The sequence below is a fragment of the Herpailurus yagouaroundi genome, unplaced genomic scaffold (genome assembly GCF_014898765.1).
Source record: "Herpailurus yagouaroundi ecotype Mexico unplaced genomic scaffold, PumYag 199, whole genome shotgun sequence".
Lineage (NCBI taxonomy): Eukaryota > Metazoa > Chordata > Mammalia > Carnivora > Felidae > Herpailurus > Herpailurus yagouaroundi.
This window is the reverse complement of record NW_024412430.1, coordinates 17,211,771-17,225,880: the sequence shown is the minus strand read 5'-3', so window position 1 is coordinate 17,225,880 and position 14,110 is coordinate 17,211,771. Positions and strand designations below refer to the sequence as shown.

Here is a 14,110-nt window from a genome sequence, read left to right as displayed (position 1 = left end):
CGAAGTAAGTCAGAGAAAGACAAATATCCTGTGATTTCACTCATACTTGGAATTTGAGAAACAAAACAGATGAACACAGGGGAAGGGAAGCACACATCAGATAAAAACAGAGAGGGAGACAAACCATAAGAGACTTAAATACAGAGAACAGACCGAGGGTTGCTGGCACGGTGTTGGGTGGGGGACGGGCGTCAAGCAGGGCACTTCTTGGGACGAGCACTGGGTGTTGTCTATCAGTGAGGAATCAGTGGGTTGTGTGTTAACTAACTAGAATTTAAATAAAAAATACTGGTGTCAAAAAAGAAAAAAGCAAAGATCTTAATGCTAGGTCTATTTTTTTCTTTGTATTTATCCTGCTTGGGGTTTATAGAGCGTTTTGAATTCATAGTTTGATGTTTTCTATGACTTTTAGAAAATTATGGGCTGTTACTTCTTCAGAACGTTGCTTCTGCTCCATTCTGTGTCCTCTTTTTCTGGAACTAACTGTGCCACATACGTCTCTTCCATACATTTCTATATTTTCCATCCTTTTTTTTTTTCTATGTCCTAATTCTGTTGCTCTATAATCCTTTCTTCCGCTGTGTTTAACCTGGTAGTAAACCATCTATTAAAATTCTTAACATCAGTTTTTATAGGGTTTCCATTTGACTCCTTTTTTTTTTTTTTTGATAGATTGCACTTGTAAAATTCTTGCTGTGTTTCTGAACATATTCATCATAGTTGTTTTAAAATCCGTGTCTGGTGACGAGTATCTGGGTCACCTGGGCATTTGGTTTTGTAGTGTTACACTGCACCCCATCTCCGCCTTTTATGATCATTTTTTCAGTAGGAAAGCAATTTGATTATTTGTTTATAAAGTTATAAATATCTTGATATTCTTAGATTGCCTGAAATACAATGACTTGATGTGCCTATCAGAGTCAACTTTTTGCTAAATTTTGTTGGAACGAACAATCCCTGAATCTCAGTGGATTACAACAGCAAAGGCTTATATCTGGTTCAGTACGTTTTGGTTCCTGAATAACTGTGCTTAGGAACGTTCCGTGGTTTTGTTCCATGTGTGCCCTTCATTATGGGACCCAGACTAAAGGAGAAGCGTCCATCAGGGACATATTGATCTCCTGGCCAAAGTCAGCAGGCGGGAGGGACTGTGTGATGGTCCCTGAGCATCTTCTCGGCTGAGGGTCATGTTTGTCTGCTCACAGTCTGTTGGCCAGAGCAGTTTCCAGGGCCACACCTGCAGGGAACAGGGTGAGGATGTGGACGTGCTCCTTCTGCGGGAGGCGTGATGAGTCACGTGGGAGGGAGCAGAGAGTAGCCGTGAGCAATAATACAGTTTATCTCACCGTCCCAAAGAAAAATCTCCCGCATTTGAAAAAGCCGTATATGCGTAAAGGTGTTATGCGGAATTATGAATAATGATAAAAAATATAAATGGTAATAATACAAAACTTAGGGTGTTTTCAGAGAAAAGTTGTAGCTATTAAAATGGTAATTGTAGTACCTGGCAACTCAGGAGAACGTGTTCAGTCTGTTAAGCGAAAGCACAGTGGACAGACTGCACGTGCCCTGTGAGTACAGCTGTGTACGCACAACCAGATGTTTGTAGGACAACTGAAGATGGAAAAGTGACAGTACTTGTCGTAGAATGATGGACTGTTGTGTGGGTTCTCATTTTTAAACTGAAACTTTTCATAGTGCAGTTACTTTATAATTAAAAATAATTTTGCTTTCTGAAAGGTGATTTCTCATTGTGAAAGTTGCATACGCTTATCAGAGAAGTGTTAGAAAACACAGACAAAAAGACGAAAACAAAGTCCGGACCTGCCTCCCCAGACCACCGCAGGACCGTTTTGGATGTGTTAAAACATGACCACGTTCCCTTGCCTGAGTCCTCGCCTGTCCTTGTAGGTCCTGAAAACCCGTGGCTGGTCCAGGCCTATGTTTCTGCCGCTAAACACCCGTTTGCGTCAGTGGTGGCCCAGGAGGTTTTCCAGAGTGGGATCATTCCTTCAGACACCGACTTCCGCATCTACAGGGATTTTGGGAACATACCAGGTATTTGTCGTGGGCTGTGGCGTGACGGCAATTAACCAGTAGCGAGTTTTGTTTTTTTGCGAGTTTGTGAGTAAACATCTTTTTCTGAAAGCATGTTTTCTACGGGAGAACTGTATATTCTGACTCAATGAAACTGATTTCCTGGCATTTTTTTTTTTTTCCTTTTAAACTCTGGTCTACTTAAATGCTTGCCTTTTCTAGAACATGTCGTCTTGCCCCACGCTGCGGCAGAACGGGACGGGGGGGGGGGGGGGCAGCTGGTTAGCACTTCATTCCCCACAGGTGGCAGTACCTCCTTGAGGGGCTTTTGACTTTGCCTGTGGTCTGTCTTTGCCAGTTCCCTGGCCGCTTGTGCCGCTGCTGGGAATCTAGAGTTCGGCCTGGCCCGGCAGGGCTAGAAATGGCAAAGTTTCGATGGCCTCCTGAGCTCTGTGTTCCCACCCCTTGCCGTGTGACTTACAATGTCTCCCCGACGTGTGTACTTCTTCGGTCATTATGTACCATGGCTACAGATTCTGTAAGAATTTGGAAGAGAATTTATATGGTATTCATTCACAAGTGTGACCAAGCAGTCATGTCACTGCTTTGACGTTTTGTCTTTTTGGAATTTGATACATTAACCAAATAGGCCTAAAGAAAGGTTGATCTTTAAAGCAAATGACGTGTTTTTTTGTTTGTTTTCTCCTGTGTGTCTTAGGAATTGACTTAGCTTTTATTGAGAACGGATACATCTATCACACCAAGTACGACACAGCAGACAGAATTCTGACAGATTCCATTCAGAGAGCAGGTTGGTATTCAAATGTAAACTCGTGATCTGTGTTAAGATGGAATGTTAGGGCTGACCTGCAAACCTGTAAATATCCCCGGGGACTGTGCTTCAGGGAGGCGGCCTGTGGTGTGCAAAGCCGGGTGGGGCTTTGCAGTTAGAGTTGAGGGCCCGAATTTTAGCCTTGAAGTCTAGATTAGCAGCTAAGAACATAAGATTGTTGGTGGTGAGGCACTGGAAAGAGAGCGGGCCCAGGGTTAACGTAGGATTGCTGAGCAACGGGCATGTAGCCAGAATGGAAGGCATATGTCGGAGGAGGTACAGGCACGTGTCTGGGCAGTTTGCCCAGGTGGAGAAAAGTTCCAGGTCAGGTATGAGGGCAGGTGAGTGGGTTCTAGAATGAGTGTCAGGACCACACAGGGCAAGGGAGTCCACGTACTTTCAGAGAGGTCTGGAGTAGTCAGGGGAGGGGCGGCTGACCGTGAACCTTAACTCACAAGTTGGTAGGATGTGGCCCCGCCCCGCATAGAAGAGGATGCTCCGGGCAAGAGCAGAGCGAGAGTAGTGTGTGTGTGTGTGTGTGTGTGTGCGCGCGCGCGCGCACGTGTGGACCGTCGGTGAGGAGAGTGGCAGACTGAGGTCTGAATGGAAGTCGCAGAAGAGCCACCCGGTCGGAAGGAAGGGACGGGTCAGGTGGCCAGCAGCAGGGACGGCTGCGAAGTGTAGGGCCCAGCCGGCTGGGGAAGGACGTGCCATCGGCTGTAATAGGAACATGGGGAGGCGACCTGACCCGGAGCAGTCGCGGAGGGAGGAGACGTGAACTCTGTCCGATGGAGACGGGGGCTCTGTGAAGCGGCCCAGTGGAAATCGCGCTGTGGTGGGAGAGCGCTCGGTCGAACTGGGAACGCGGGTGTGGGCGTGAAGGACTTGGAGGAAGCCACAAACGGTTTTTGGAACAGAGGACTCAGCCTGAGCTTTTGGGGAAAGCATATCTGAAGGCAGACGAGCCAGTGACACAAATGCCACGATAAGGTAGTGTGGTGTGTAAGTGGATGGCGGAGGAAGGGGTGGGATGAGCGGCAGGGGGTTTGCCAGTCGGTGGTTCAAGGCCTGTCGCTGCCCCTGTGTTCGGTTCAGACTCCTCCGCTCTGTCGGTGAGCGAACACCTCTGGGGAGTCTGGTTCTGCCCCTGGACTCTCGTTTGGGACTTGATCTGTCCGTGTGGGCGGGCGCTCCCACTGTCCTTCCGTGGTGGCGGCCTGGACGGAAGCGCTTGACAAGGAGCGTCTACACAGAAAGGCCTCCCTAACCTCTCAGACTCCACGGGATGCCCGTACTTCTCTTTATTGAGTTGAGACAGAATCGACACTCATTATTCTTAAGGCACGTGTGATTCCCTGTTCGGTGCCTGTGGGCCTCCTGACAGGCTTTGTGTCTTTTGGGTCGGCACCGAATTTCTGGTAACCAGAGCGGTGGCTGTTATGTGAGATACCCGTTAAGTGAGCAGAATGAGCAGCAGTGTTTGGGTTCGATAACAGGAGGGAAAGGACAGTTCTGGGACAAAGGAGAGTGAAGGCCAGGTGGCCGAGCTTCCGAGTGGAAAGGAGACAGAGCGGAGGCGTGGGCCTCATCTGAGAAATTTCATGAGAAAGGTGGCCGGGGGAGACGGAGAGGGTGGGAAACTGTTGTCGTTCACATTCTGTCAAACGGCGCGTGGCTTATTCAACTCTGTTGTCTTTCTTTTCTTTACTGATAGGTGACAACATTTTAGCGGTTCTTAAATATCTAGCGACGTCGGATGTGTTGCCTTCTTCTTCACAGTATCGCCACGGACACATGGTCTTCTTTGACGTTCTTGGCCTGTTTGTCATTGCCTACCCCTCTCGCGTCGGCTCCATAATTAACTACATGGTGGTGACGGCCGCGGTGTTGTACCTGGGCAAAAAATGGTTGCGGCCCAAACAGAAGAGTAAGTATTTTTCTCTAAAACTGCAATACTGGCCTGGGTGTAAGAATCTGCGTGAAGTTTTTCAGGAAGCCTAAAATCTTAAGGGAAAACAACATTTGATGTATATTGGAAGACGTTCGCAAATGGGTATCAGATGGACGTGCCCGTTACACTTCTGGTCTTGGGGCAGCAGGATGTTTTTGTGTACCTAATACACAGAAGCACCACAGAGGGGCTATCGAAAAGTGGTTTTGTACACACTGACTGTGAGTGAAAACTCCCGTGGAAAAGTCTCGTGCACCCATCACACCGGGCGTGAGTGTACCGACTCCAGCAAGTGTGGTTACGTTGCTTTCCTTCTCCTTAGAACGTTTCATTGTCGAAGCGGGTCTGGGCCGTGACGAGCTAACATGCGTGGGCGGCGCGGTTCAGGCCAGTTCACCCCGGTTACTTCGCCAGCCCTGCCGCTCCGGCCTTAGCTTCCGGGCACGATTTCCCGGGGAGCTCTGCCTTCCGTTCGGGCCGGTGTTTCCGTACGCAGAGCATCGCAAAGGTGGCGAAGGCTAGAGCTCTCCGCTTTCCTGGTCAGGAGTGTGTCGGAGCCGCTCCTGGCCACTTCCGTCCCCGGGTGTTTGGCGCCCACAGACTCCCCGTAAACGCTACACGGATATGATTCGTCAGTGACCTTCCCCGTTCGGGTTTGTCATAAACCTCGCCCCAGGGCCTTTTCAGTACTTTGCAGTTACAGTGCTGGATGTTTTGTTTTGCCTTGTTTTGAGTTTGCCCTTTTGACTCTACTGCTTGTGAGACTGGTTTGAGAAAGCTGGTGACGTCCACATTGTGTTCTGTCTCCAGCTGGTAACTACACGAAGGACTTCTTCTGCGGGCTCGGCATCACTCTCGTGAGCTGGTTCACCAGCCTGGTTACCGTGCTCATTATAGCGGTGTTCGTCTCTCTCATCGGACGGTCTCTCTCGTGGTATAACCACTTCTACGTGTCCGTCTGTCTGTATGGAACCGCAGCCGCAGCCAAAATAATCCTCATCCATACCCTCGCAAAAAGATTTTATTACATGGTAAGTGTTAGGCATGTTTATTGATTTTTTTTTTTTTTGTCGCCTGCAGGGATTGGAGACAGACTCTGGTGGGATTCATTGTATTTGGCCTGTGGAGGCGTCAGAAATGGTTTGGCATGATTGTAGAAGACTGGCTCCCAGAACCGTGTTCGGGTTCTGGAAGGCTGCTGCTTTGGAGGGTTTTGTTGCAGGCTTCGGTGCCGTTATCAAGCTGTGAGGCGTTTGGGTGGTTGTGACAGCAAGGCCGAATCTGCTTCGGTGTGCCCCTGTGCACTTGGGTCCCCCAGCCCTCCCCCGGCTCGCCCGTTCCTCTCGTGAGTGGCTCCGTCCTCCGCTGGGCCGTGGGTTGAGCGCCATGAGGGCCCGGCTGCCGTGCTCCTCGTCGCTGGTGCCCGGGCCCCTCGGACACAGGGCACTGACACGCAGGAAGCATGTTGCCCTGAAGCTGCACTCGGGGTGTCTCTTCCATTTCCTTCACTTTTTTTTCCCTTTTAGCCTGTGTGTTAATGCAGATTCTGACGGCACGCAGATGTGCTGTGGCAGGGGGAGGACACCTCCTAGGGGAAAAAGAGGGAAGAGTGATAGGGTTCCAGAATGATCTATGCTGATGCAGAGAATATCCCCATATTGTTACGGTTTCAGCCGTATAACGGGACTCACAGTAAACTACAATGCAAAAGTGACCCATGGTTTCTAAAGAGTTTCTAAGTGACTTAAAGGGAAAAATCTGTTAGCTCCCATATTTATTTTCAAGACAGCCAATGTGCACCTGTTCTTTCCGTTTGCCCTGCTAGGATTAGAATGCAGACAGAAGGTTAGGTAACCCGGCGTCTTTCCACAAGGATGTCTTTGGTGCTAGACCGTGGATGAACCTTGGTCTCCGTTTCAGTTGATGTTGGGCTGTGGTCTGAGGACCGCTTCCATGCCAACCTCCAGGAGAGGCCCTTTGAAGCTAGCCGTCTGTTTATGGATGAACTAATACTTGTGTCTTTGTGGCTTCCGTGTCCAAGAGATTGTGCTGTGGGACTCAAGTTCATGTGCTTATTCTTAGTGCAGTGGTATGTTACCCGGGTGTGGGGGTCGTTGTTAATGAGGCAGGGGGGCCAGAGACAGAAATGCTTACCAGTAAAGTTCCATTTACTTGGACTAATTTCAGTTGTCTGATCATGAACTTTGGGGCTGAAAGCACAGTGGAAAGGAAGACGGGTCGCATTTCACAACTATTCTCAGAGCTGCCTGGTGGGCCTGGCCGCCTGCGACGGCCCGGTGGGAAGAGATTCATAAGGACGGGACTCTTGGAGGAGCTCACAGCTTCATCTGGGGGGCTGGGGGAGACCCTCGTTCGCAGTACCTTGGGATGAGGTGAGAGAACGGCCTGTTCGGCTGGAGCGGTACGGGGCCAGGAGAGAGGAGTCGGTTTGTGGAGGTCGGAAGGCTTTGTGAACGAGGTGGTGACGTGTGAACTGGGTTTTGAAGCAGGAGCGGAAGTGCGGCAGATGGCGGTCAGAGGTGGGAGCGCCCAGGATGCATTTGGGTCACGGTCAGTAAGCTCAGCGTGGTGAACATGAGGCGGTGGCACGGTAACCGGAAGAGCAGGCCAGCGTGAAGCCGGAGCACGACCCTGAGGATCAGTGAGGCGGCCAGTAACGTTTTCTGAGTAGGATCGCGAGTGACTGTGACAGCGTAGAGACTGATGGCAGTGGGCAGGTGGCAGGGATCAGAGGTGAGAGAGGGGAGCCAGACTTGAGGGGCATCTTTGATCTCTGAGTTCAGTTACATATCTGGGTGGTACTCGGCTTGAGATCGAATCCTAAGTGCCGTTTTCCTCTAAATTATTTTTGAAGACTGTGCCTCTTCACGCTGCGTTGTACGTCTAAGTGCAGCAGTGATAGCCTTTCGTTTCTGAGCGGGTTTGTCGAGAGAACTTGAACAGGTTTTGAAAACTCGTGACCGAAGCGGTCTTGAGCTCTCGAAGTAACCCACGTGCCAATTTTGGGGTTTTTGCGCTGCAGTGGTAACTTTGTTGGTCATGTTAATGGAATCCCCGGTGCAGACGTTCACAGGTATGAAGCTCTTGCGGCAGCTTTCTTCTGAGGCGCTCGGGGTGCTTCACGGGACTCCTCAGACCTCAAAGCCCAGAAATACAGATCACATTTCTGAACGTGAAGGCACCAGGAAGTCAGGGCGGGGCCGAGCTGCACCACAAGGCCAGTTAGAGGAGGAAGAGACATGGGAACCCAGCCAGACCCCAGAGGGCCAGGTCCCCGAAGGGCCTGCAGTTTTCCAGGCGTGCTGCTGGTGGCGCTGGTCTTCGCAGGTCCCTTCTCGCCTTTGGAAGCTGCAAAACTAGAAAAGCCTACAGGGGTGTATGTTTTTAGGAGAGCCCTTCCTAAATCTATTTTAGGGAATTTCCAAAGGTTCCTTTTAGCCCAGTGGAAGAAAAGCACAGATTGCCTACGAGTAATGATATCTTGTTTTGCTCTTAAGTGTTTATTTTTGAGAGAGAGAGGGGAAGGGAGAGCGCTAGTTGGGGAGAGATGGAGATCAGGGGACAAAGGATCTGGAGCAGGCTCCACGCTGACAACAGAGAGCCTAATGTGGGGCTTGAACCCGCGAACCGTGAGATCATGACCTGAGCCGAAACCAGCCAAGAGTTGGAAGCTTAACCGACTGAGCCACCCAGACACCCCACGAGTAATGTTTTTACCCCATCTTCCTAAATGCCCCTTTCCTGTGCAGCAATTTAAATCCGTTACGTCATGACAGGAGGTGGTGTTTACTTGAAGTTTAAAATGCTCTTTAAAACAAAATAACTCTTTTGAGGGATGGAAATTTTATCACAATATTAGATCTTTATGAATGCCCATGAATGAGATTACTGGTATATCTCTCTTTCTTTCAGAATGCCAGCGACCGGTATCTGGGAGAAGTGTTCTTTGACATCTCGCTGTTTGTGCACTGTGTTTCCCTTACGGCTCTCACGTCTCAAGGACTTTGCTCGGCCTTCATTAGTGCGGTCTGGGTGGCGTTTCCCTTGCTCACAAAGTTTTGCACGCGCAAAGACTTTAAGCAGCATGGTAGGGTATATTGGGTTTTTATGCAAATGGGAAAATACCTTAAAATGAATAAGACAGGACTTGCGGGAATTGTTTCTTTTTTTGGTCTTTTGGGCTAGGGTTTCAAGATTCTTGCTGTGTTGTGTTTTGGGTTTTTTTGTTTGTTTTTTTTAAATTTTCAGATCACACGGATGTTTATTTTCTACCTTATACCCCATCCCATTCTCACATTTATGAATGCATGATGTATTACCTACGTTCCATTTCATTCTTACTTGTATTTTAACGTCCCTGAGTGAAATGTTCTGTGTGAGGTACAGCAGTGCTATGCAAATCTGTGTCTCGCTGTGGAATTTCAAAGATGTGTGATTCCTTTCTCTTTTTCCCTAGGTGCCCAAGGAAAATTTATTGCCTTGTACCTCTCGGGGATGTTTGTTCCTTATCTTTACGCACTGTACCTCATCTGGGCAGTGTTCGAGATGTTTACCCCCATCCTTGGGAGGAGCGGTACAGAAATCCCACCTGACGTTGTGCTGGCTTCCATTTTGGCTGGTTGTACGATGATCCTGTCTTCCTATTTTGTAAGGAAATGACATTTAAAAAATAGTTCTTCCTGTATGCTTTATATGAATATGTGAGGAGTTTAGCCACAGTCGATTCTGTGAAATTGTGTTGCTTATACTTGGAAACACTTAAGCAAAAGAAACAGTCACGTGTGTGCAGAAAGTAGGTTTGGTGTGGTAAGAAGATGGGAAATGGGGTTTTAGTTTTGCGTCCTGGTCCTCCCGAGTCCTCTGGTCGTACCTCTCCTCACAGCCTTCAAACCAGCTGAACGTGAATTTGGAGAACGCACACCAGGTGAGAACTGGTAGAGATTGCTTGGTGGTGGATCTTTGGAACGATTCCTAATTGGAGGCAAAGGTTAATAGATACGTGGTGGTATTATTAGTGTTTTTAGAGCTGGCGGAGGAAGACTGGTTCTGATGAGGCTCCTTCCGTTACCGTTCAGCCTCCTGGCTGCTGGGGCCGCAGAGTTCGTGACAGAGCCCCTCTCCTCGGGTGGCGGACACGTATGATGCAGAGCGTCACAGGCCTTGTCATTCTGGTGTCGGCGTTCTGCCCTTACAGGGACAGTCCTGCCTTTGCCCTCCCTGCAGCTGTCCAGAGAGAAGGCAGACCCCACGCGGACCCCCCTGTGTTAGAGCGGGCTCTGGGCAAGCTCTGCCCTCGGCACGGCGTCCGTACTCTCCAGGACTCCGGTCTGGCCCCGCTGGTGGAGTCAGGCGTCTGTGTTGTGGCTCTTTCCATTGGAATTGGGAAGAATAGGAAGCAACTACTGAACGCCCATAGGCACACTGCAGGATTTGCAGCTAGGGGACCACACAGAAGAGTAGTTGTGACTTTATTATAGTGCTTTCCTCCACGGAGATGACGGTGGGCCTTTCCACACCCATTCAGTAAAGGACATCTCATGGAGGTCAGGATTGAGAGCACGTAAGAATACCACGTGCGTGGCCCGCACCATCCACGGAAGTCTCTTCAGGAGGCCGTAAAGAGTTGTACGCATCTAGCCTGTGCATCTAGCCCAGGAGAGTGCTTCTTCTGCACACTGTTGCTTGCGCTCAGCTGAAAGAAGTTTGAGTGTTCCAGCCATTGTGCCTGTAATACAATCATCACGTCCTTACTGGCATTTTCGGGGGGTGGATGGATGGAAAATTCTAAACTGTTCTTTGTGGTTTGCAGGGTTTACTTCCTTTGGTTTTAATATTAAGCCTTTAAATTCTCTGTACGTGTTAGTGGATGGTTTTGCTGCTGTGAAGGTGAACGGAGTTGGTGGGGTTTCATCATACGCAGATGAGGTTCTGATCCAGAATCAGCTCAGTTGGAAACTGGGTCCCCAGTGTATTTAAATCAGGGCCAGTGGATGAAGGCTCATAGGAGATGATCAAAATATGGGGCATTTCAGTTCTGTCCCACGTGGAACTGGACAAAATAAACCCTGAAATCTTCACTGTGGAGACTGAAAATGACTCCAAAGTGAGGAAATCTTAGCAAGCATAGGGAGAGGATTAAAGTATATCACCTGCTAGGTTAGATTTTACTAGGAAAACCTCAGGAGAACGCCTGCTGGAATACCCGGAAACCTCGTTTAGTTTTCATCATCACGTGAAGCGGCCGCGTGGCTCTTGGACACTGGTGGCGTCAGTCATGATTCCATGTTGACGTGTAGCGGTCGCAGTGGCTGAGGCAGAGGCGGCCTGCACTCCTCGGATCGTGGAGAACTGAATCGGAATGCGGATTTCAGAAAGCGTTCCTTTCAGTCCTTGGGGGTTTATAGTATATTTGCCAGGAAGCAGGCACTCTCCTGTCTGGCAGTGGGGTAGCAGGTGTCCCGGGTGGTGCTCAGTGACATCAGGACCCTCACGAGGAACGAGACAGGTCACACGTGCGCACGCCGCGCAGACCCTTCCCGCGCTTCTCTTCGTTTTATTTTGCACCCATTTCAGAACCTAGAGTGATGGAAGATGGGACATTTAAGGCAGAAATAAAAGTGAAATTTAAGAGAGCGGGATGCAAACACAGGCCCCCCTCCTCCTCTTCTGCTCTGGGACTGCATTTCACTCACCCCCGTTACCAAACCGCGTCCAGAAAATGCGGGACAGGGCAGAAGATGAGCCTCACGGTTTGGAGAAGAGGGAATGGATGTACAGACTGTAGCCTCCATGGAGGTTTGAGGACAGCTGTGGGTAGGAGCTGGGTGGAGGTGGCAGGAAGCACAGCATGTGGTGGGGAGGTTGTATCTTGTCCCGAGAGACTCTGCACCAGGACTTGGCAGGGTATTTGACACCGTGCTGAGGAGCCACATGTTAAAGGACCATGACTGTTAGGACAGAGAGGGACAGACAGGGTTACAGATTGTGTTTTGCTAACTCACTGTCCCCCCACCACCCCAGCTCCTTGGGTGCTCTCTTGTTTCTGTGCTTGCTGTGTGAAAACGTAAGGTCTTGGGGCGCCTGGGTGGCTCAGTCGGTTGAGTGTCCGACTTCGGCTCAGGTCATGATCTCACGGCTCATGAGTCTGAGCCCCGCGTTGGGCTCTATGCTGACAGCTCGGAGCCTGGAGCCTGCTTGGGATCCTGTGCCTCCCTCTCTCTCTGCCCCAACCCACTCACATTCTGTTTATGTCTCTCTCAAAAGTAAATAAACATTAAAAAAAATTTTTTTTTCTTAAAAAGAAAATGTAAGGTCTTAGTCCTGAGACCAGTACTATTTTGCTGGATGTTACCCCGGATGAGATACTGGGGCACTGTAGGTACAAAACCTAATTTTATGTAGCAGAGGACATGGCTGGTTGTGGATGTTTGCCTGATTTTTCACATTCATGTTCTTAACTCTTATCAAGCCTGGAGGGTGAGTGGAAGGGGGAGCAGGGATTGGATCAGTGTGGCTCCTTCCGAACCCCTAAGGGATCTGTAGACATCTTTTATTTCAATGATTTCGTTACCATTAAAAAGCTCGTAGAAGCATATATAGGATGTTCTAGATGCCCACCTTGGGACCGAGCCACTTGCTTTTCCTGCCCAAGTTCAGATCTGCTGTTTTAGACGGCGTTGGCTCTGGTTACTGAGCACCCAAGGGGACCGTGTTACTTTGTGCTACAGATTTTCCTTATGTGCAGGCCCACGGGTAGAGTCTTGAAGGTACATCTAAATGCAAATTTAAGCCGGCACGTTGGCACGTTACAAAAGCATTCGGAGTGGAACTTGAGTTTTGTTGAAATGGGCTTGCTTATGCTTAAAATCCCACCTCCAGTTGTTTCATAAAAACGTGATGTCATGATGTTTGGTAGATAATTGGGGTCTACTGTGCAGTGGTTAACTAGGGGCGTCGAGAGGATCAGAGGTAAAGCGAGGGCACGGTTTGACCGGCGTTGGGTCTCCATCCTGGTTCTTTGCCGACCACACCGAGACCCTGACTGTTTCCTTGCCCCTCTCGCTGGCTGGTTGCCTGTCGCAGGCACCATTGTGGCGGGTGGGGGCGGCCCTGGTCTCTGCAGCCGCCGCCCATGATGGAAGCCCCCCCCCCCGCCCCCGGAAGTCGAGCCTGCTCGCGGGCACTTGCGGGGAGCCGGCCGCGCCGACGAGTGCTCTTCACGGCTGGTCGGGTGACCCCGGTTCCCAAGTGAAGGGCAGCTTCAAAGCACCTCTCTGCCGACGGTAATTTTTCCTTTTCTGCGTTTTGTGTTTTAGATTAACTTCATCTACCTTTCCAGAAGCACGAAGAGAACCATGCTGAGTTTAACTGTGGTGTGTGTGGTTACATTTCTCCTCGTTTGCAGCGGGGCGTTTTTCCCATACAGCTCGCATCCCGCCAGTCCGAAGCCAAAGAGGGTGTTTCTGCAGGTGAGCGCAGTTTCGCGTGAGCGCTGTGGTTCTGGAGGGGAAAGCCTCGTGTGTGCCGCGCCGGTCAACAGGAAAACCGACAGACTTCCCTGCTGTTGACCCATTTGGTTGCACTCGGCCACTCTGGGTAAGGCGGTGAGGGAAAGGCTGACCACCAAGAGGCTCTCTTCTCAGCAACACCCTTCTCCCAAGAGACCGAACTGGAAATGTCCGCTCGTTCTGTCACTGTTCATGCGCTGCAAGTGCACCTGCCCAGAAAAACAAGAGCAGATGTGTGGGGTGACGAGTTCTCAGAAGTACACACTGTAAACCTGTCTGCAGGCTGAGCAAAAGTGTGAATTCCACTGGCAAAATAAAAGATATTTTAAAACGCCAGTAAAAGTGCTCTTAGGTAGCATTGAAGGTACGGTGTCATAATGAAAGTATAATAGCTCAGGGACGAAGAACGAGATTTGGAACTGTCTGAGATTTTAGGTTTGTCTGCAGACGTTTTAGAGTTGGTACTATAAAGCAGGAGAAAGAACCAAGTTGCCTTATGTATAGTCATGTTCTGCCTTAGAGGTTGCAAGAGGCAAACAAGAGCCAACTTCAGGGCTCACCTGGCTGTCTCAGCCGGTGGAGCAAGCGTCTCCTGGGTCTCGGGGTCAGAGTTCGAGCCCCACGTTGGACGTAGAGCTTCCTTTAAAAGACAAATCTTAAAACCAAAAAAAGCCAAGTGATAATCTATGTAACTATTCGGGGACTTGAATAAGTTAATAGTAACATTTGAATGTAAATAGTGGGGAGGAGATACTGAAAAAG

General features: G+C 49.7%; 2 protein-coding genes across 4 annotated transcripts in view; one reads left to right on the top strand and one right to left on the bottom strand.

Moving 5' to 3' along the window:
• The window catches only part of ERMP1 (endoplasmic reticulum metallopeptidase 1), a 59,786-nt gene that overhangs the window by 16,435 nt on the left and 29,241 nt on the right, over window positions 1-14,110 (top strand). For both annotated transcript variants that reach the window (XR_005782876.1, XM_040449504.1), the window contains exons 3-9: window positions 1,912-2,058; window positions 2,756-2,848; window positions 4,584-4,796; window positions 5,631-5,851; window positions 8,754-8,928; window positions 9,298-9,488; window positions 13,157-13,309. Coding sequence is in view for 1 of the 2 variants with exons in the window: in XM_040449504.1 (XP_040305438.1) it covers window positions 1,912-2,058; window positions 2,756-2,848; window positions 4,584-4,796; window positions 5,631-5,851; window positions 8,754-8,928; window positions 9,298-9,488; window positions 13,157-13,309 (1,193 nt within the window). In the remaining variant the exon portion in view is untranslated. The remainder of the gene's footprint in view (window positions 1-1,911; window positions 2,059-2,755; window positions 2,849-4,583; window positions 4,797-5,630; window positions 5,852-8,753; window positions 8,929-9,297; window positions 9,489-13,156; window positions 13,310-14,110) is intronic.
• The window catches only part of RIC1 (RIC1 partner of RAB6A GEF complex), a 171,283-nt gene continuing 166,114 nt past the window's right edge, over window positions 8,942-14,110 (bottom strand). Inside the window, exons 28-29 of one of the 2 annotated variants that reach the window (XR_005782874.1) lie at window positions 11,534-11,788; window positions 8,942-11,417 (exon numbers count right to left, since the gene is read on the bottom strand). The gene's annotated coding sequence lies outside the window, so the exon portion shown is untranslated. Of the gene's footprint in view, window positions 11,789-14,110 lie in introns of both variants that reach the window. The other variant, XR_005782873.1, reaches the window with a different exon arrangement.